Genomic DNA, 22,276 nt, shown 5'->3' on the forward strand with positions numbered 1-22,276 from the left:
CCTCTTTGTCATATTCTTTGGAGTGCACCCTGTGCCTTGGTAGGAAATGCCCCTGTCATAGTCTTGACCTAGATTGACACTTGCTTCACAGGTCCACATACTTTTTTTTTCACTGGAAATCCATCTTTCCTTGCTCTCTGGTTGTCTTCTGTCTATACCTCAAACATCGCAGTGACTTGCATCTCTGAAGACCAAAATGTGTCCTTTACTGGCTGCCCAAATAACTTCTTCTCTGATGGCCTGATTTGCAGTGAGTGCTCTCTGCTGGCTCTCCTGGCTTATGACCACCAGATGGCCATTTCACCACCTGCTTTATGCCCAGGTCATGTCAAGGATATTGCGCCTCTGTTTGGTTCTATATTCCTGTACTTGTGGATTTGTCAATACTGTAATATTAGCCAGCAAGACATTTACCTGGGATTTCTGTGGTGATAATATCATCAATCATTTTTCTCATACATTAGAAGTGATTAAGTTATTTTGAATAGAAGAGACAGGGCAGTGATGTGTTAATAAATAAATTCAGGTAAAAGAAGCATAGAAATGTCCAAGCTAATTCAAAAGGTGAAGCAAATGCAATACTTTGCTCCAAATTTTTAACTTAAGTAAATTTCTCTACAATGTAGAGAAATTTTCAAAGAATAAGTAGCTATGATTTTCAAGGTATAAGTAGAAATGTTCTCATTTTTAAAGTGTCATTTGTAATTTTTCAATTGCTATGTTTTAAAAAGTGCTGTAGAACATATCAATAAACCTGCCATGTGCTGAATGAATATTGAGCTGTAAGTTTCTTTCTAAGGTCTCATGAAACAAAGCAATCCTTTCGTATAGAATATCATGGGGTTTGGGATTGTTTGCCTCAGGTTGTTCCATGTGGCTTTTCCCCCTATGATGGCTCATGTTGATTAACCTGAATGAGAAAACTATGGGGTGTATCTCACTCTGTGAAAGAAAATCCTCGAGGAGGATTCAAGATCCTAAAAATATACCTGTCATATTTTAAAATATGTTTTTAAACTTAACAACATAATCACTTCACCTATTATTATAGTAATATAGATGGCTCAAAATTTATAAATTATCATCTAGACCCAGGGCTTTGTGAATGAATTTTAGGGGGCACCTTATTAATAATGCACTGTTTTATATCTGAGCAAATTTCTAGCAATATAGCAATCATCTCTCATCATTTCCTCATCAAATAAAATTTGATTATCAAACTTCATAATCAAACCTCTGAAAGCAAACCATATAATATATTTTTCTTTCTTTATCCAAGACTTCCCATAAACAGGAAAGAATTTTTTAAAAAATCTAAGAGTATGGTAGAGGAAAATAATATATCATAGATTTTAGACAACTTGATTCTGCAATATAAATTTGTTTATCTTATCATTCATGCCATCAATGTCTCAGGGAACATCACCCTGATTTCTCTGATCTGTGCTCATTCTTGGTTCTACACACCTGGGTAATTTTTCACAGGAGAACTATATTCCTCTATATCTGCTGCCTGAATCCTAATGACCTGCATCTCAGAAGACAAAAGCATCTCCTTTGTTGGCTGCCTGGCTCAGTTCTTCTCTGCTGGATTGGCCTACAATGTTACCTGTTGACCTCCATGGCTTATGACCACTAACTGGCCATCTCCAACCCCTTACTCTATTCCCAGGTTATGTCCCTAGGTCCCAGGGTATCTTGGTATTTGTGTAAACTCAAGGATCATCACCAGTGGAACATTCACTCTGAGCTTGTGTGGCAGCACTATCACAGATTTCTTCTGGGATCGGCCCCTATTCATCCATTCCTACTTCTTCATCACCGCAGTCACCTTGCGTATCTGCTCCACCGAGGGCACCTCAAGCCTCTCTCCACATGTGGGTCTCTCCTGCCAACCGTCACCTTGTGCTATGGTTCATTTCTGTGCATTTACTCCTGACCAGCCTCTAGCTGTGATCTAGAACAGGGTGAAGTGGTGATGTGTTCAGTGCTGTGAGGGTTCCAGTGTGGAACCTCTTAGTGCATAGTGTAAGATATAAGGACACCAAAGAAGTGCTGATGAAAATTTTCACTAGTACAAAGCTTTATTTCATAATATCATTCATAAACAATGGCTTTACCAATAAATTACATCCATGTCATTGTTATCAGCCTATAAAATAGAATAAAAATCATCGTTTTATGATGCAGAAAACTAAGTCTGTTATTCTCTTTTAAGTTAATATCAATATATTTGTTTTATTTATTTTTCAATGTTTTCATTAGTGCATTATATTTAAACATAATAGGGAGGTTGAATTTGACATCGTCCTACATGCATAGAATATATTCAGCTCCATTTCATTCTCTAGAACTTCTTCTTTCCCCACCCTCCTCCCTATGCCTACTCCACTTCCTCTGCTCCACTGGTCTTCCTTCTGTTTAATAATTATTTATTTCTGCTTTGAAAATATACATAAAGGTACAATTCACTGTGGTTATTTATACAAGTACACAGCATAAATTTATCAATTTTATTTCACATTTCTTTACTTTTCCTGTCCCTCCCTCCTCCATCTCTTGCTTTTACCCATTGATCTTCCCTCTATTTCAATGGTATCCACCCACTCCTCTTTCTCCCTTTACTTTGTTCTACCTTCTGCATAGTAGAGAAAACAGTTTTACCTTGACTTTCTGAGTATTTCACTTAGCATGATATTCTCCATTGTCATCATTTACCAGCAAATTCCATTATTTTGTTTTTCTTCATGGCTGAACATATATTCCACTTGTTCTTGATCCATTCATCAATCAATGGACACCCTGAGATGGCTCCAGACCATACATCTAAGGAGGGAACTCAAAGATGCCCAGAGAAATCACATCAATAAACAGGATCTAGAAGATGCTTCTGGAAAATTTAGAAAAGGGGACTAAGGATTTTATGGAGGTGACACTTTTTTTTTTTCTTTCAAGCTTTTGTTGTTACTTTATGCTTGTATGCAATGGTGAGGTTTGTGGTTACATACTCACACATGCCCACAATATGAAAATACAATCTGGTTAATATCATTGCCCAGTATTTCCCCTTTTCCTCCTTACCTCTATCCCCGTGGGTCCAATTAATCTACTCTACTGTGTCCAATTAGTTTACTCTGACTGAATTCTTCTACATATGAGTGATTTTTCCTTGATGGAGGAAATGTAGTGAGAACAGTATGGAGAAATGAAAGCTGGGTTATTTCTCCTTCTCTCAGTAAAAATTGACTCAGAGAAAGAGTATATTCTGTTGTTCCTTCACTGTGACAGAATTATAAATCACCCACCCATTATCCCTACCTCAGCCCACTATGGAAACCTTTTTCAAGCTCTTCTATGGGATCATAAATTGCAGCCTTCTTCTCTGCAACAACCATTTCTTCTGCTACTTACCTTTGAAATGGTGCAGACTCTCAGGACTCTGTCTTTACCATGGAAAACCTCCACTTCTACCCTCTCTTGATCATTGCTTCCATGCTGTTCATTGCTGTTGTGGATGAAAATTCTTACATACTATTTCACTTGCTACATTCTTACTGATGCCACAGAATTTAAGTGAAGAGTCAGTCTAGAACATTGATTGATCCTCATGAGACAAAGTGAATCACTCCCTGGAGTGGGGACCAAATAAAACCCAGGCTCAGGGCTGGGGATATAGCTCAGTTAGTAGAACGCTTGCCTCACATGCACAAGGCACTGGGTTTAATTCCCAGCACACACAAACACACACACACACACACACACACACACACACACACACACACAGGCCCAGTGTGATGTCCCTAACCTATGAAACATCTGGAATTCTGGATTTCTTTCACTCTATCCTTATCCTCAACTTTGATAAGAGAGATCTTAAAATTGTAACTGCTTATACAACACAAACCCAAAGTTACTCACTTTCTATATTTTATTTCATTCATACTATGAACAGGTCAAGAATATAAAACATGTCTAGGGAAGTATGGTATTTTTCTAAAAAGGATAAAATTAAGAAAACTAAAATGTATAGAAGTGACACTTCTTTTTTTTTTCTCTCCAAGTTTTTGTTGTTGCTTTATGCTTGTATGCAATGGTGGGGTTTATGATACATACTAAACATACACACAACATAAAAATACAATCTGCTTAATATCATTGCTTCAGTACTTCCCCTTTTCCTCCTCACCTTTATCGCCTGGGTCCAATTCTTCTACTCTACTATTCTCACCCTGATTTTCAGGATTTTACCCCCCATCCTTTCTTTTCTTTTTTCCTCTGATGCTTCAATATTTGGAAGAAAATATAATCTTTGCCTTCATTTTCTTAAGAGGGAAAATCATTTTAGAATAACAAAACACATAAAAACTGTTTAAGTATGACTTAAAGGTTTTATATCTCTATATTTTTAAGGGGGCCCACTAAATTTTCAGAGTTTGTTATTGTAACTTCTCACACAACTTTAAATGTTCTCCAATTTGCATGGATTTTCACCTGATTATGCTCTGTGGAGAGGATGATTTTTCAAATCTGCAACATGAATCACACAACGGAGGTTCAGAAAAAGGAGATGCTGTTAGGAGATTTGCAAATGCAAGAGCACCAAGCCTATATGGCTAACAAAAGACCAAAAAATGTACAGGTTTCATATATAATGTGTATGTGTAATATAAATACTAGTTTTTGTGTGGTTGAGAAAGAAAAGTAAGAATACAAATCTTATTGAAGAAATAGTAGCTTAGGGAACAGTGAATACTACTCTCTGCTTCCTGCTAGTTAACCTTCCCAGTGAAGCCGTCATTTTATTGGATTAGATGGACAGAATTCCATATATCTTTTAATGCTATCTTCTGGCAACATAATTCAAACATAATGGAAATTGAGGACAATGAAACTATTAATCTGGAAAAGATGCATGATTTTAGAGTTAGAGAAAGTCAGGTTTACAGATGTTTAAATTGCAGATATACCGACTGTGCCAGGAGAAGTTGGCCTGGTCTTTTATCAATTAAATAAAGGAGAACCAATCAGGAATCCCTTATGATAAATTGCTTTAAAACCCAAAATGCATGAATTGAGAAACTTCCAAGAAAATTGATAACATTTTCCACTTTTGTTTGTGAAAAATATTCCCTTTATGAAGAGTCATGGATAACCAGTAAAAAGGGCTTAGAATATTATGTTCCTTTCCAATAGGTAATTTTTATGGATTTCTGGTAATTTGTACAAGATTAATTTATGTATATGATTTCACAATCTTTTATTGAGTATTCATTCAAATTAAGCATTTATTATAATATACTAGAAATTGTACTGGTTTTGTTTCTCATGTTACCATATTTACTTTAATAGACATTTTCCTGGTATCTGTTTTTATTATTATAGAAAACAATGAACTTCTTTTATGAAATAAGTAAAGGATACATTAAAAACCACTCCTTCTGAGTTCTACATGTATGTCACTATGGATATATTCAAGTGTCTTTGATCACTCTCAGTTTTAATTTCTCTTTCCTTTCCTTTTCTATGTGAAACAACCTGGGTATTTCCTTTGACAAAATAATCTTTTTCATCCCAAGCCTCAACAGATTGAAGAGCTTCTTTCATTTCATATTTCAATAAAAAATAATGCTTACTTTAATGAGTAACTGATCAGGCCCAACTACAAAATGAAAAAAGGCAGATGATTGCACATGTATGAAAAAAAAAATCTGAGTAAGTGTAACTGAAAGAAAACTTGCACAGGGTTGATCACACAGGCACCCAAGGATAGAGGTGGAAAGCAGATTTATTGGCAGAAGTCTGACAGGCTCTCTGTGCAGAGAGAGAGAGAGAGAGAGCAGAAACACTCAAGGGAGAGCAGCAGCAATTCTCACTTGAGTATTACCTTTTATAGATCAGAATCATGGCCATCTATTAGGGGTAGGTTTAGCCCTTGCTACTGGCATAGCAAGCATCACCTGATTTGGGGGAAAGCAAGTTTCTATTTCTTGAGAAAACAGAAGAACAACTTTTTATCTCTCAAGGAGGGAACAGAGACCAGCAATGCTATAACTCTTGAGAATAACAACAATATTCAAAAAGTAGGGGTGGGGGAAACGAAGATGGCTATAGTTATGCCAACAATAACTGCTAAAAATTCCGGTTCATGAATTTTATCCTATAAGCACCTGAAGGGGTCTGGCAACATTCTAGTGTAGAACATAAATTTCTAAAATGATGAAAGTTTTAAGCCATTTTCCATCTTGAGTTACTTAATAAATCCACTCATAACAAGTTTGTTTTGTAAAAGAAAAATAGTAATACTTCATTTTAACATTGAGAATATTTTGACATGTAAAAAATGGAGGTAACCTCAAGGTTTAAATAATCCTATTAAGTACATAAGTAATTAGTGGGATATTTGACAATCCCATGGGGCATGAGTTTTTGTTGTTAAATATTGTCCCAAACCTTGAAGGCCTTGTGAATCCTGGATTCTCATGCACTAGGTTCTCTAATATTCACCCATAACTATGAGAATCATAAATTTCCATAATATTCCTGTAGGATCAGCACTTTCTCCACTGAGACCTGGTTTAAGTAATATGTGCCTGATATCAAATAACTCCTCTCAATCAAAAGGAGATGTACCCCACTAAGAGTCACTTGAGCCACTCTACTTCTTTCTACTAACAACCTTGATTCTTTCTCTCAGCAACCAGCCTCATCCAGACTCTAGCAAGTGCTGCTCCAGAGTTACCAAGTTGTACCCACAGGAAACTGAAGTTGTTAGTGATTGTTGTTCACATGTTACTCATATCTAACAGAGAAAGTATATTTAGTATCCTTTTTTTTTTTTTTTGGTATTTTGGAGCTGCAGCAATGGATATATTTAGCAGTGCACATTCTAGAGTAAGGAAAAATTGTGTCTGAATCCCAGCTCTGATCAGAATCAACTATTTGAACAAGTTGCTTCTCTGAGAGCTGGTTGGTTCACTTGGGGTGGGGGTGACAAATGCATATGTTTAGAAGGGCACTCAGCAAAGAGCACGTGTATAGTAAATTTTAGTTGTTATTATCATTTAGCTCTGGTCTTTCCTCCTAATGACCAGCAGGAGGGATGGATGAATGAGTTTTCATCTTCATTAATGTTTCATGTGAATGCCTAAGTTCCTCCAGAGTGAAGATCACATCTTTATTAGTCAGCATTATCTGTATTAGTTGCTGAATAAGTTCTTATTGCTTGGTCACTGGGTTTAAGGGTCCCATGGTTTTTCCTTTAGTTTTATTTATTCATTTTAGTTATATATAACATTGGGATTCATTTTGACATAATTATAAAGGGATGTAATATATTTTTCTCCAATTCAACCCTCAGGATTTCTCCTGTCCCTCCTCTTCTCCTCTGCCCAATCCCCTGCTCCCTTCCCTACACTCCACTGATCTTCCTGTTATTTATTTTTAGATTTTTTTCTCTTTTTTTAGTTAGTATTTTGAGGATGTACATGGTATATCCATATGTGGACATAGGAAAGCTGGGTCAGATTCATTCCACTGTTCTTCCCTTATCCTTTTTGATATATGAAAGCAATTTAAAATAATAAGAGAGAGGGGGGGGAGAGATTGGGAAGAGGGAGAAAAAAAGGGAGAGGATCTCATGGTTCTTAATAAAAATTTATTGCAATATAACGGTCAGTAATCTATACTTATAGATCCATTCCTTGCAAAATCCTGTATCCAGTGTGAATCCTTCCTAAGTTCCATACAGACCACATTTCATGCTAACTTTTGAGTGGCTCCCATCCCATTTCAGAGAGACATAGCATCATCTGGTGGCTCTTTGGTAACACTCAAGCTAAGACAGAAATGGACTGTCTTCTTTCTGCAAGGCTCTTTTGGATATCCTGCTTCATAGCCTGGAACTAACTGGGTGCCACGGTTCATCCCATCTTTGACCCCATTTCTTCCTTGTAGTCCACAGCCCAATTTCACCAGTTTGATGTTACCACACTTCCAATATCCTGGATCACTTACACTCACTTCTTAGTGTTATGTGATCTGACTTATAACCCCCACCCATACTCCAATTACACAAACTTTAATCTCATTAGATTTATCACAGTTTGTTTCCAAAAAACAACTAATCCACACTTTGATGGGAATTATTTGTTTTTTAATAACTCTTCATTTTTGCCAGTTATGTTTCATACTCAGCATTGATAGGAGCTTATTGTATATTCCATACAGGCATCATTAAAACAAATAAACAATTCCTGGAAACTTAGATTTAACCAAAATCATGCAAACATTTCTCCTCTGAATCACAGTCATCATGTGAGTATTTGAGTCCTTTATTTAGTGAAAAATGTATTAATGAAGTAATACTGAGACACACTAATCAATCTTTTCAAAGTAGCCTAAACAATGTAAATCATTATTAGATACTGATCAATTTGAGTCAGACACTGAACCCCTTATATTGAAGATGTATTTGGAGGATAGAGTTTCTTGTGCATCTTAATCTTGACTATGGAGACTGATAACTACTTTTTATTCTGGAGAGTGGGCAACAGTGTGTTAGGGGAAGGGAAAATCATTGATATATATATATAATTGGTGTATCGAATATATATTATATATGTATATATAATACATAAATATAATCGATACACCAATTATATATATATATATATATATATATATATATATATATATATATATATATTTGATACACCAACTCACATTCATTAATCAACCTCTAAAGTCACCTGAGTCATTAGAAATGATAAAGCTTAAGTACAGAGAGATTTAGTGAAATTGTATACAAAGTCTCACAAGCTTGATTCTACAGACCTAGGATTCCAAGCCCCAAATAGGCCTGTTCTCTCTTCCTCTGTAGGGTGTATCCTCCACTCAGCTCCTTAGCCATTTTCCAGGCCTCCTTATAGAAAGGAGACCCAGTAGTAGAGTGAAACTGCAATTTTGAGGACTTTTCATTTTTTCCAAAGAAGCTTATCAGGGGAGACAGAAGAAGGTTGCATAATGGTGGTTAAGAATATGGGACTCGAAATTCCTTCTCCTCTGGGATCATGTATCCCAAGGGTAAAGGACAGAAATATGAAAGAGACCTGTGATTTTCTTAATTTCAGAGGGGAAAAGTGAGTAGACTGCAATCAGGAAACCTATGGGACACAGTCCCCAGAGTCAAAAGAACAAGAAATATATTCTACTTAAATAAGTTAGGATGCTTACTCTGGAGTCTCTTCCTAAGACTATAACTGCAGATAACTGTGAACTGAATTGCAGCTACACTGCAGTGATAAACTTTATATTTTGAAAGGTACTCTATCCTGACATATTAAGTTGGAGTATTTAACTTTCAGAAAAAGGAAAAAAAGGAGAGAGGGAGAGAAAGGGAGACAAACTTCCTCATTGCTGAATGCAGAGTAGTTTTAGGTTTTCAAACATATGTAATGTGTGGTCTCTAAGTCTATTCTAACTGTGCTCCCTGGTTACCTTGGGACATTAGAAGTGAGTATCTTCTCTAAGAAGGAGTTACATGTATTTTTCCTTTCTTTTTAGTAAATTTAGGCATAGAAGAGGAATGAGCAAAGGAATAAAATAACAGTCAAGCAGTGTAAAAAGGTAAGGAAAAGATATAAAGAGTCCTGTTCATTTAACTTTATCACATTACGAAAAATTCATTATGCTGTTCATTTCCTTAATCATCCTTTGGCCAAAATTTGCAGAATCACTGAGTATCTAGGAAAGTATGTGAAATAAGTGTTACATCCATTTTATTGATAAGAGATTTGTACATCTTGAGGATAAACATGAGCAGTAGCAAATAATATTATTAATATGGACGTTTTATCCACCTGATATATCTCAGTAAATCTTAGTTATTTTCAGAAACTCTTAGAAATGTAAAACCTGGAGTAATTCTCTTTGAACTCAAAGTTTAGCTGCAAAATCCCAACAACATGAGGGAGAATATCACAGAGAATCAGGAAATATGTTTGTCAGAATTATGAGGATATGAATGTAAAACAAATTATATTTTGCTAATAATGCATGTTAGTAAATGTGCATTCTAAGAAAGGCAACTTTTAGCAATCATAGTTTCTCACCAGAAAATAACTTTTTAGTGTAATTAAGTGTATTATGAGCTATTAATGAAACTCTGAAAATTACACCATCAAATGTTTTATGGATTAATACTCAATCTATTATTGATAGTAACTGTAAATGTTCGCAAATGTTAAATATGTGAGATTTACATGGCTGAGTACTAGTTTAGACTTCGTTAGTCTAACTGTGAGTCTCCACGAGAGAATCTTTTGTACCTTGCATTCCACTCTATAAAAGGAGAGAATAATACTGCCTATTCTATAGGATTTGAATGGAATAATACAAGAAAAACAGGACAGTACTTGTGAGAGCACAAGAAATCATTAAACAAAGAAATTCAAAAATTTTAATACTACTGATTTTTCATCCATAATTACTTTATTAATATGGCTAGGGCATTTTAGGTATTCTAATTTTTCACTATTTTTGTTAGATTTATATTCTCAGGGATACTTCCTGTTTGGGGAGTAAAAGAAACAAAATCTATGTCTTTTTTTTTTTTAATTTCTGGAGATGCTACTCTTGAAGTTCAAATATCAGACTCTTCTTTCCTGGGAAGAGCCTGTATATGGGACATTAGTGCCAAAGAAATTCAGAAATAAGCAATGTGATGTTGAAAAAGAACAAATATTTTATATTATTTTTGTGCTGAGGATAGAACCCAAGGCCTCGTGTATGCTATGCAAGTTCTCCATCTCTGAGTTGCATACCCAGCCACAAAGCAAGTGTGTTGGCATCAAGATACTTATATGCTGTAGCTTGGGATTCACTCCTGAGTAGCCGAGAACCTCTGAACATGCTGGCTTCATGTAACACGTCATTTTTTTAATACTCTTGGAATATTATTTGTCTCTTTCATTGATGTTGGGTCAAGCTTAGCTAATATAAAAGGTGCAAGGATGCTTTGAAAAATGTAAAGCTGTGAAAATATGAGGTTTTAGAATGACTTATGCTTTTCAGTGTATCTCAATGGGAACTAGGTTGAGCAGAGAATTTGGAGACCATTCTTGTATGGCAGCACAGGTACCTATGGAGTCAGCTACTGCCCACTCTTCCACCACCTGGATACAGTGGACTCTTTATCTCCAACAGGAGCAAAGTATTGAGTAATGTTGGTCCCATGTATTAATTTTAGACAGCAGTCAATAATTACATTCTCTGGATAATACATGATTTAATACTTAGTCTTACTTTCTGAGCCATATATTTTATGGTCATCCTGGCACAGTTATATCTATTGTTTAAAAACTTGAGGCCATAAAAGGATGCAGGATTGTGTAAAAGAACTGAAGTAATGTTTCATCAATTGGTGTCATCCAAAATTTTACTTGGAAGATCAAGGCTGGGCAAAGCTGTTAAAGTTTTCTTTTTTTGTCCCATATCTGGCTTCATTTATATCTTGCAAGGAATAAGTCTTATTTCCATTTAAATAAACTGGAGTCAGATTATTACCCTAACTTAACATTGCAACTAGAAAGTTTTGTGTTTGACTTTTGGTGTTTTCTAATTCTGGTGATTTTTTAAATTACTACTAATTACATTCATTCTAACTGGTAGATAAGAACAAAAAATTATGTATCTTAATTGGTTATTATGCTAGAGATTTGTCTCAGTGGTAGAGTGTTTGCCTAGTATGCATGAGGTCCCAGATTCAATTGAAAGCATCACAATAAAAAAAAGATAGTTTAGGGGCTGGGGATGTGGCTCAAGCGGTAGCGTGCTCGCGTGGCATGCGTGCGGCCCGGGTTCGATCCTCAGCACCACATACAAACAAAGATATTGTATCCATCAAGAACTAAAAAATAAATATTAAAAATTCTCTCTCTTTCTCTCTCCACCTCTCTCACTCTCTTTTTTTTTTAAAAAAAAGATAGTTTAATTGGGTATCATGTTATTTTCATATGTGTTTCTCTTGTATATGCATAAGCCAGGTTAAACTTATCTAACTCTCCAAAAATGTACTTTATTATGATTAAAGTATTCAAAATTTTGTTTTGTATCCTTTTGAGATGCATAATAGCTGATAGTTATCTACCCTCACTTTACCCTGCTGTAGTTTCTCTTATCATCCTGTGATTCCGATCGTTAGGAGGTTTCACTATTTCAACACCTTTAATAATTATCATCAGGGATTTCTCCTCATTCTTATAATATGATTTTGTAATTACTGAAGTGAATTACTAAAAATTCTAAAATTCTAACTGACTTCTTTTTGGTTTGCACATGTTAACTCTGAAAGTTGGAAGTGACATTGGAACCATATTGGGTATATGAGATATCCTCTATAATTTTGGCCATAAATTTAAAGCACCCATTTCATTAGGAACAAGCTATTTGCCTTGCTTGGCAGGGATGACTAATATTGATAACTTTCAACATATTTTATTAATACTAATTTTACAGAAAAGGAATATTCAGTGGTCTAAATTCATTCTGTCCTCTTTCTCCAGAAGTTGTACATAGGAAGCATATTAATTTATCAATTAATTTAATTTAATTATCATAAACAATAAATACAGTAATCTCTTAAGATTGTTTAATCATCTTGGCGTGGTGGTACATGTCTGTAATACCAGCAGCTCTAGAGGTTGAAGCAGAGGGATGGAAAGTTCAATGTTGGACTCAGCAACTTAGCAAGGCCTAAACAATTTAGGGAGAACTTATTTCAAAATAAAACAAGAATAAATGTGCTAGGTTGTTACTCAGTGTTTAAGAACCCTGTGTTCAATCCCTGGTGCCAAAAAAAATATTGCTTTATTTATTTATTTTTTTACTATCATTTTTTTTATTGGTTGTTCACAACATTACAAAGCTCTTGACATATCATATTTCATGCGTTAGATTGAAGTGGGTTATGAACCCCCAATTTTACCCCAAATGTAGATTGCAGAATCACGTCAGTTACACATCCACAATTTTACATAATGCCCTATTAGTAATTGTTGTATTCTGCTACCTTTCCTATCCCCTACTATCCCCCCTCTCCTCCCCTCCCATCTTCTCTCTCTACCCCATCTACTGTAATTCATTTCTCTCCTTGTTTATTTTCCCATTCCCCTCACAACCTCTTATATGTAATTTTGTATAGCAATCAGGGTCTCCCTTCATTTCCATGCAATTTCCCTTATCTCTCCCTTTCCCTCCCATCTCATGTCTCTGTTTAATGTTAATCTTTTCTTCCTGCTCTTCCTCCCTGCTCTGTTCATAGTTGCTCTCATTATATCAAAGAAGACATTTGGTATTTGGTTTTTAGGGATTGGCTAGCTTCACTAAGCATAATCTGCTCTAGTGCCATCCATTTCCCTGAAAATTTTATGATTTTGTCATTTTTTATTGCTGCATAGTACTCCATTGTGTATAGATGCCACATTTTTTTTTATCCATTCATCTATTGAAGGGCATCTGGGTTGGTTCCACAGTCTAGCTATTGTGAATTGTGCTGCTATGAACATCGATGTGGCAGTATCCCTGTAGCATGCTCTTTTAAGGTCTTCAGGGAATAGTCCGAGAAGGGCAATAGCAGGGTCAAATGGTGGTTCCATTCCCATCTTTCCCAGGAATCTCCATACTGCTTTCCAAATTGGCCACACCAATTTGCAGTCCCACCAGCAATGTACAAGTGTACCCTTTTCTCCACATCCTCGCCAGCACTTGTTGTTGTTTGACTTCATAGTGGCTGCCAATCTTACTGGAGTGAGATGGTATCTTAGGGTGGTTTTGATTTGCATTTCTCTGACTGCTAGAGATGGTGAGCATTTTTTCATGTACTTGTTGATTGATTGTATATCCTCCTCTGAGAAGTGTCTGTTCAGGTCCTTGGCCCATTTGTTGATTGGGTTATTTGTTATCTTATTGTCTAATTTTTTGAGTTCTTTGTGTACTCTGGATATTAGGGCTCTATCTGAAGTGTGAGGAGTAAAAATTTGTTCCCAGGATGTAGGCTCTCTATTTACCTCTCTTATTGTTTCTCTTGCTGCGAAAAAACTTTTTAGTTTAAGTAAGTCCCATTTGTTGATTCTTGCTATTAACTCTTGTGCTATGGGTGTCCTATTAAGGAATTTGGAGCCCTACCCCACAATATGTAGATTGGAGCCAACTTTTTCTTCTATCAGACGCAGAGTCTCTGATTTGATATCAAGCTCCTTGATCCATTTTGAGTTAACTTTTGTGCATGGTGAGAGAAAGGGATTCAGTTTCATTTTGTTGCATATGGATTTCCAGTTTTCCCAGCACCATTTGTTGAAGATGCTATCCTTTCTCCATTTCATGCTTATAGCCACTTTATCAAATATAAGATAGTTGTAGTTTTGTGGATTGGTTTCTGTGTCCTCTATTCTGTACCATTGGTCCACCCGCCTGTTTTGATACCAGTACCATGCTGTTTTTGTTACTATTGCTCTGTAGTATAGTTTGAGGTCTGGTATCGCTATGCCGCCTGATTCACACTTCCTGCTTAGAGTTGTTTTTGCTATTCTGGGTCTTTTATTTTTCCATAAGAATTTTATGATTGCTTTATCTATTTCTACAAGAAATGCCGTTGGGATTTTGATTGGCATTGCATTAAACCTATAGAGAACTTTTGGTAAAATCGCCATTTTGATGATGTTAGTTCTGACTATCCATGAACAGGGTATATTTTTCCATCTTCTAAGATCTTCTTCTACTTCTCTCTTTAGGGTTCTGTAGTTTTCGTTGTATAAATCTTTCACCTCTTTTGTTAGGTTGATTCCCAAGTATTTTTTTTTTTTTGAGGATATTGTGAATGGAGTGGTTGTCCTCATTTCCATTTCAGAGGATTTGTCACTGATATACAGGAATGCCTTTGATTTATGCGTGTTGATTTTATATCCTGCCACTTCGCTGAATTCATTTATTAGCTCTAATAGTTTCTTTGTAGACCCTTTTGGGTCTGCTAGGTATAGAATCATGTCATCTGCAAAGAGTGAAAATTTAAGTTCTTCTTTTCCTATTTTTATGCCTTTAATTTCTTTCGTCTGTCTAATTGCTCTGGCCAGTGTTTTGAGAACTATATTGAATAGAAGTGGAGATAGAGGGCATCCCTGTCTTGTTCCGGATTTGAGAGGGAATGCCTTCAATTTTTCTCCATTCAGAATGATGCTAGCCTGAGGCTTAGCATAGATTGCTTTTACAATATTGAGGTATGTTCCTGTTATCCCTAGTTTTTCTAATGTTTTGAACATAAAGGGATGCTGTACTTTGTCGAATGCTTTCTCTGCGTCTATCAAGATGATCATATGGTTCTTATCTTTAAGTCTATTGATGTGGTGAATAACATTTATTGATTTCCATATATTGAACCATCCTTGCATCCCAGGGATGAATCCTACTTGATCATGGTGCACAATTTTTTTGATGTGTTTTTGTATTCGATTCACCAGAATTTTATTGAGGATTTTTGCATCTAGGTTCATTAGAGATATTGGTCTGTAGTTTTCTTTCTTTGAAGTGTCTTTGTCTGGTTTCGGAATCAGGGTGATGTTGGCCTCATAGAATGAATTTGGAAGAGCTCCCTCTTTTTCTGTTTCCTGAAATAACTTGAAAAGTATTGGTATTAATTCTCCTTTAAAGGTTTTGTAAAACTCCGCTGTATACCCTTCCGGTCCTGGGCTTTTCTTGGTTGGTAGTCTTTTGATGGCTTCTTCAATTTCATCCATTAATATTGGTCTGTTCAAATTGTGTGTATCCTCCTGACTCAGTCTGGGCAAATCATATGACTTAAGAAATTTATCGATGTCTTCACTATCTTCTATTTTATTGGAATATAGGTTTTCAAAATAATTTCTAATTGTCTTCTGTATTTCTGTAGCATCTGTTGTGATATTGCCTTTTTCATCTCGTATGTTAGTAATTTGAGTTCTCTCTCTTCTTCTCTTCATTAGCATGGCTAAAGGTCTGTCAATCTTATTTATTTTTTCGAGAAACCAACTTTTAGTTTTGTTAATTTTTTCAATAGTTTCTTTTGTTTCAATTTCATTGATTTCCGCTCTGATTTTAATTATTTCTTGCCTTCTGCTACTTTTGTTGTTGTTTTGCTCTTCCTTTTCTAGGGCTTTGAGATGAAGTGTGAGCTCATTTATTTGTTGTTTTTTTTTTTTGAGGAATGACCACCAGGCGATGAATTTTCCTCTTAAAACTGCTTTCATTGTGTCCCATAGATTCCGATACGTTGTGTCTGTATTTTCATTTATCTCTAAGAATTTTTTGATTTCCTCCTTTATGTCTTCTGTAACCCATTTTCATTCAGTAACATATTGTTCATTTTCCATGTGATGTAGGATTTTTCCTTCCTTCTTTTATCATTGATTTCCAGTGTCATTCCATTATGATCAGATAAAATGCAAGGTATTATCTCCACCCCTTTATATTTACTGAGGGTTGCCCTATGGCATAATATATGGTCTATTTTTGAGAAGGATCCATGTGCTGCTGAGAAAAAAGTATATCCATTTAATGATGGTTGATATATTCTATATATGTCAGTTAAGTCTAGGTTATTGATTGTGATATTGAGTTCTATAGTTTCTTTATTCAACTTTTGTTTGGAGGATCTGTCCAATGGTGAGAGAGGTGTGTTGAAGTCACCCATAATTATTGTGTTGTGGTCTATTTGATTCTTGAACTTGAGGAGAATTTGTTTTATGAATGTCGCAGCACCATTATTTGGTGCATAAATATTGATAATTGTTATGTCTTGTTGGTGAATGGTTCCTTTTAACAGTATATAATGTCCTTCTTTATCCCTTTTGATTAACTTAGTCTTGAAGTCGATTTTATTCGATATGAGGATGGCCACCCCTGCTTGCTTACGAGGACCGTGTGCATGGTATATTTTATCCCGTCCTTTCACCTTCAGCCTGTGTATGTCTTTTCCAATCAGATGTGTCTCCTGGAGGCAGCATATTGTTGGATTTGTTTTTTTAATCCATGATACCAACCTATGTCGCTTTATTGGAGAGTTTAAGCCATTAACATTCAGAGTTACTATTGATATATGGTTTGTACTTCCATCCATGCTTGATTATTTATCCTTTTAAAAAAAAAATTTAGTTTGTTTCTCCATGATTATCTTTCCCCTCGCCCTCTGTCTTTACCGAGGCACTTCCTACTGATGGTTTTGGTTATTTTTCATTTCTTCCTCGTGTAGTGTTTTGCTCAAAATGCTTTGCAATGCTGGTTTTCTGGCTGCAAATTCTTTTAACTTTTGTTTATCATGAAAGATTTTTATTTCGTTGTCATACCTGAAGCTTAATTTTGCTGGATACAGAATTCTTGGTTGGCATCCATTGTCTTTCAGTGTTTGAAATACATTGTTCCATGACCTTCTTGCTTTCAGTGTCTGTGATGAAAAATCCGTTGTTAACCTTATTGGTTTACCCCTGAATGTAATCTGTCTCCTTTCTCTTGTAGCTTTTAATATTTTCTCTTTGTTCTGTATATTGGATATCTTCATAACAATGTGTCTTGGCGTTGGTCCACTGTGATTTTGTGTGCTCGGTGTCCTGTATGCATCTTCAATATGTATATCTGTTTCCTTTTTTATTTCTGGAAAGTTTTCTGTAATTACTTCATTCAGCAGGTTACTCATTCCCTAGGTTTGAATCTCTGTACCTTCTTCTACCCCGATGACTCGTAAGTTTGGTTTTTTTATGTTATCCCATAACTCTTGGATGTTTTTCTCGTGATTTTTTAGCAGCCTTTCTGAGTTGGCTAGACTCTTTTCAAGATGATATATTTTGTCTTCATTATCTGACGTTCTGGCTTCTACTTGCTCCACTCTGTTAGTGATACTCTCAATTGAGTTTTTAATTTGGTTTATCGTTTCCTTCATTTCTAGAATTATTGTTTGATTATTTTTTATAATCTCTATCTCCTGATAAAGATGCTTAACTTCTTCTTTTATCCGTTTATGTAATTCATTCTCAATGTGTTCTTTTGCTGCTTGTATTTGCTGTCTTGTATCCTCTTTAAGGTTCCATTCCATCTGCCTAAGGTGTTCCTTGAGTTCTTTATATGACCATTTTTCTGAGGACTCTAGGTCCTCCTGAATATTTAGGCTGTCCTGCATTGTTTTTACTCCTTTTCTTCCTTGCTTTTTGAAGCTGCTCATGTTACTTCTTGTTCTGTTTGATTGATGAGTTACTGTTTACTCCTATAAATTTATTAGATGCTGTAGCCGCAGGTTTCAAAGAAGTTATCTCCTCCACTGCAGTCTGATGACGTCCAAACATATTGCTTTATATGTGAAATAATAGTTAAAGCCAAAAGCAATCATAGTTAATGGATACTAGCCACTTGTCTCAGGATGATTAGTAGGCTGCACACCTAGTTCAAAGATACAGGTTTTTTACTTGACATCAAGTCCAACACACTTGTTTACTGTGCTCTTCACTTTTCACTCTTCTTTTAGTATTTATGTATTCCACTGATATATACTTACAAATATGTCAGGTATTCATCTGACCAAATGCAGTGTCCCATCATCTCTCTTATTGGCTTTCAGATGATCAGGCTCATGAAAGAGGTCCAGAGAAGAAATCAGACAGAAGTGACAGAGTTTGTCCTCTTGGGACTCTCAGACAATCCCCATCTGCAAGGTGTCCTCTTTGCACTGTTTCTGTCCATCTATGTGGCAACCATGGTGGGTAACCTGGGCATGATTGCACTGATCAAGATGGAGCCTCACCTCCACACCCCCATGTACTTCTTTCTCAGCAGCCTGTCCTTTGTGGATGCGTCTTACTCTTCTTCTGTCACTCCTAAGATGCTGGTGAACCTTGTGGCTGAGAACAAGGTCATTTCTTTTAATGGGTGTGCTGCCCAGTTCTACTTCTTTGGCTCCTTCCTGGGAACTGAGTGCTTCCTGCTGGCCACGATGGCATATGATCGCTATGCAGCCATTTGGAACCCCCTGATCTACCCAGTTCTCATGTCTAACAGAATTTGTTTCTCATTAGTGGGTACTTGCTTCCTTGCAGGCTTTGGAAATGCAGCTATCCACACAGGTATGACTTTCAGGTTGTCCTTTTGTGGCTCTAATAGGATCAACCACTTCTACTGTGACACCCCACCCCTGCTCAAACTGTCATGTTCAGACACCCACATCAATGGCATTGTGATCATGGCTTTCTCCAGTTTTAATGTCATCAGCTGTGTTGTGATTGTCCTCATTTCCTACCTGTGCATCCTCGTCGCCATACTGAAGATGCGATCAGTAGAGGGAAGGCGCAAGGCCTTTTCCACCTGTGCCTCCCACCTTGTGGTGGTCACCATTTTCTTTGGGACCATTCTCTTCATGTATCTGTGACCCACATCTAGCTACTCAATGGAGCAGGACAAGGTTGTCTCTGTGTTTTATACAGTGGTCATCCCCATGCTGAACCCCCTCATCTACAGTCTGAAAAATAAAGATGTGAAAGAGGCCCTGAGAAAGACCTTACAGAAACACCTACACTAAAGCCACGTCACCTACCCTCTTGTTATGTAAAAGATATATATATTTCATATGAATTTTATTAGATAATTCTTTAAGCTCTTTCTCCATGTTCAAGTAGATGTGATAAAATGAGATATACTTGTTAATCTCCTAGAATCTTCAGTGTGTCCACACAGGCCCATCAGATTTATCATCATGTTGGAGGACGGCAAAAGTATCAATCCCTTGGATAGGGCTGACATGAGTCCATGTTTCAGTTTCTATTTTCAGCTTTCTCAGTCTTGGATTTGTCATATATGCATTAGTGGTTTTGTTTGGATTCAAGGCAAACAGATTGTAAGGCAGACATTTGTATGCAGGAAGTTTATTGAAGAGCATTCTCAGTAACAAAACTTGTACTGGGAGAGAAGGAGGATGGACAAAAGAAGCTGAATTGTGATGACCTACAAAAGAGGGCTCAGGCACTCAGATAATGAGTGCTGGAACTGAGTTGGCTCTTCAGACCTGGGTGAAACTTTAACTCCACATGCTCAGTTCAGGAAGTGAATTACCAAATAGGAGAATGTATAATCTTGCGCGAGACAGTTCCTTTATGAGGAAATTCTAACAGCCAAAGTCATATGTGAACTCTCAGCTAACAAAACAACTGGAAAAAGTTGGAAGAGTAAATGCATGAACCATGAAAGGCACATCAGATAAAATCTGAACCACAGCAATAACGGGAACATTGTACTAACCTTGCAAAATATCCATGTGAGGTTTAAACATTGCTGTGCAAATGAATTAACACTGTATTCTTAATAGGAATTTATATACAAACAGATATGATAAATTGTGGCATAAAGGTGTATTAAGAATTGTAATTCAAAAAAAAAAAAATAAGAGAGCTCATGTATAATGGCATAATTTGGTGTGAATATACTTTATATACAGAGTTACAAAAATTGTGCTGTGAATGGATAATTATGAATGTAATGCATTCCACTATTGTCATGTATGTAAGAAATAATATATATATAATTTTGAATTCTAAAAAAAAGAAGAATTTATGATTGTTATGATTGTGTGGTGCGTAGAAAACAAATGAGTACATTGTTTATTCAGATCTGAAATACACAATTAACTATACTTGTATTACTATTCTGTTAATATTGAGCCAGTCCTATTTGGTTCTAAGAAAATCTTTTTTGTTAATTTTATGATTCATTATAATGTTTGATAGTAATATGTAACTATCAGAAAATGAATAAATAGAAGCTCAATACATCAACAGTAAATACCTTTTAAAGACAACCTTTACACTGTTGTCCTGCTTTCCAAATGAGAGGAAGTTCATATTTATGCTTGGAAAATTAGACACATTAATTAACAATTTGTTCTTTCAGTCCACAGAAATTTTTACACCTAAGATTCTATTTTTAAAATTTGCACATTTTTATTTATAGAAAGAATCCGAATGAGAAAACAACTGAGGTGAATCTTTCCACTTCAATTTTAAAAAGAAAATAAATGGAAAATATTCACATTTTATAATTGTGGTCTAAAAATCCACTTTTTGATATTGATTTGATTGATTAATTTCTTACAGAAAAATATATTGTTTGTATGCAACAAAGCTGATCTGCCTCATATGGCTTGGTGTGAGACTACACTTTGAGAAATTTGATTGGAAAAACCGGGTACACTGTGCAAAAAAAAAAAGTATCTCTAAATTCTTTCTACTCTAACAAATGCATCGTCCCAAACTGTCCAACTAGTCTCTGTTTTATTTTTCAAAATTCCTCTTAAATCGCCAGCTTTGTGAATCATTAACTCTATAAGTGATCCAGTTTCTCACAAATGTCTGTGAATCCTAGCATGTTGATGACATTAACTCAATAGGTCAGCCTCGTTCCAGCAGAAATCTGTAAGCTCCACCCTCTGCAGGACCCTAAGCCCTGACCAGAACTTCCACTGCGTTGGCTGACAGTACTGTTCTCTTCACTCCATCATCTCCTGTCCTAAAGCTCCACCTGCCCCACCTTCTTGTGCCCAGTCTCATTAGGTGGCCTCACCTCAGTGTTTAGAGAGGAACACAGCAGACTTCCCATGGGAATTGTTTTGTTTATTCTACACAAAATATACAAAATTATCTACCCCATTTTCGTCCTCCTAAATTACTGAACATGATGGCTTATTTCTCTATATGTGCTCAAGATTTCCTGAACATTCATACCAACCTGTGTATATGAATGTTAGCTAAGAATTGGACCTCAAAGGAGAATCCAGCTCCTCAAAGCATCAATTTAGTTTACACTCTTGAGGATCAGATATATTTTAATTGGTTTTTGAAATTATTAACTTTAAAAGAAAACTCAAGTGACTACACCAAAGAAAAACCTTACAAATGTTCTAACTTTGTATGTACAAAATATGGTGAGTTGATATTGGCAGATAGGTGACTTTCTGTATCTGCTAATATATATATATATATATATCTTGTGTTTCGTGCACAGATTAATATTCCATCTATGTGTGGAAATTTTTTTGGTCAATTTCCTTTCTTTCCTATTACCTTTGGTACTGAGGGAATTGGGGGGGGGGATAGGAAAGGAAAAGACAGTAGAATGAATCTGACATAGCATTCCTATGTTCATATGTGATTCCATGACCAGTGTAATTTCACATCATATACAACCACAAACATGGGAACTTTTACTCCATCTACATATG

The 22,276-nt window shown here is 35.9% G+C and overlaps 1 protein-coding gene across 1 annotated transcript; it reads left to right on the plus strand.

Annotated features, from left to right (window-relative positions):
- Window positions 1-18,631: 18,631 nt before the first annotated feature.
- LOC308638710 (olfactory receptor 5AP2-like) lies at window positions 18,632-19,585 on the plus strand (the record flags this gene model as incomplete). Its single annotated transcript, XM_081276411.1, is given in 2 exon segments — window positions 18,632-19,432; window positions 19,436-19,585. Coding segments are annotated over 2 exon segments (951 nt in total).
- Window positions 19,586-22,276: the final 2,691 nt, after the last annotated feature.

Source organism: Spermophilus citellus (genome assembly GCF_964194105.1).
Source record: "Spermophilus citellus genome assembly, chromosome: 2".
Lineage (NCBI taxonomy): Eukaryota > Metazoa > Chordata > Mammalia > Rodentia > Sciuridae > Spermophilus > Spermophilus citellus.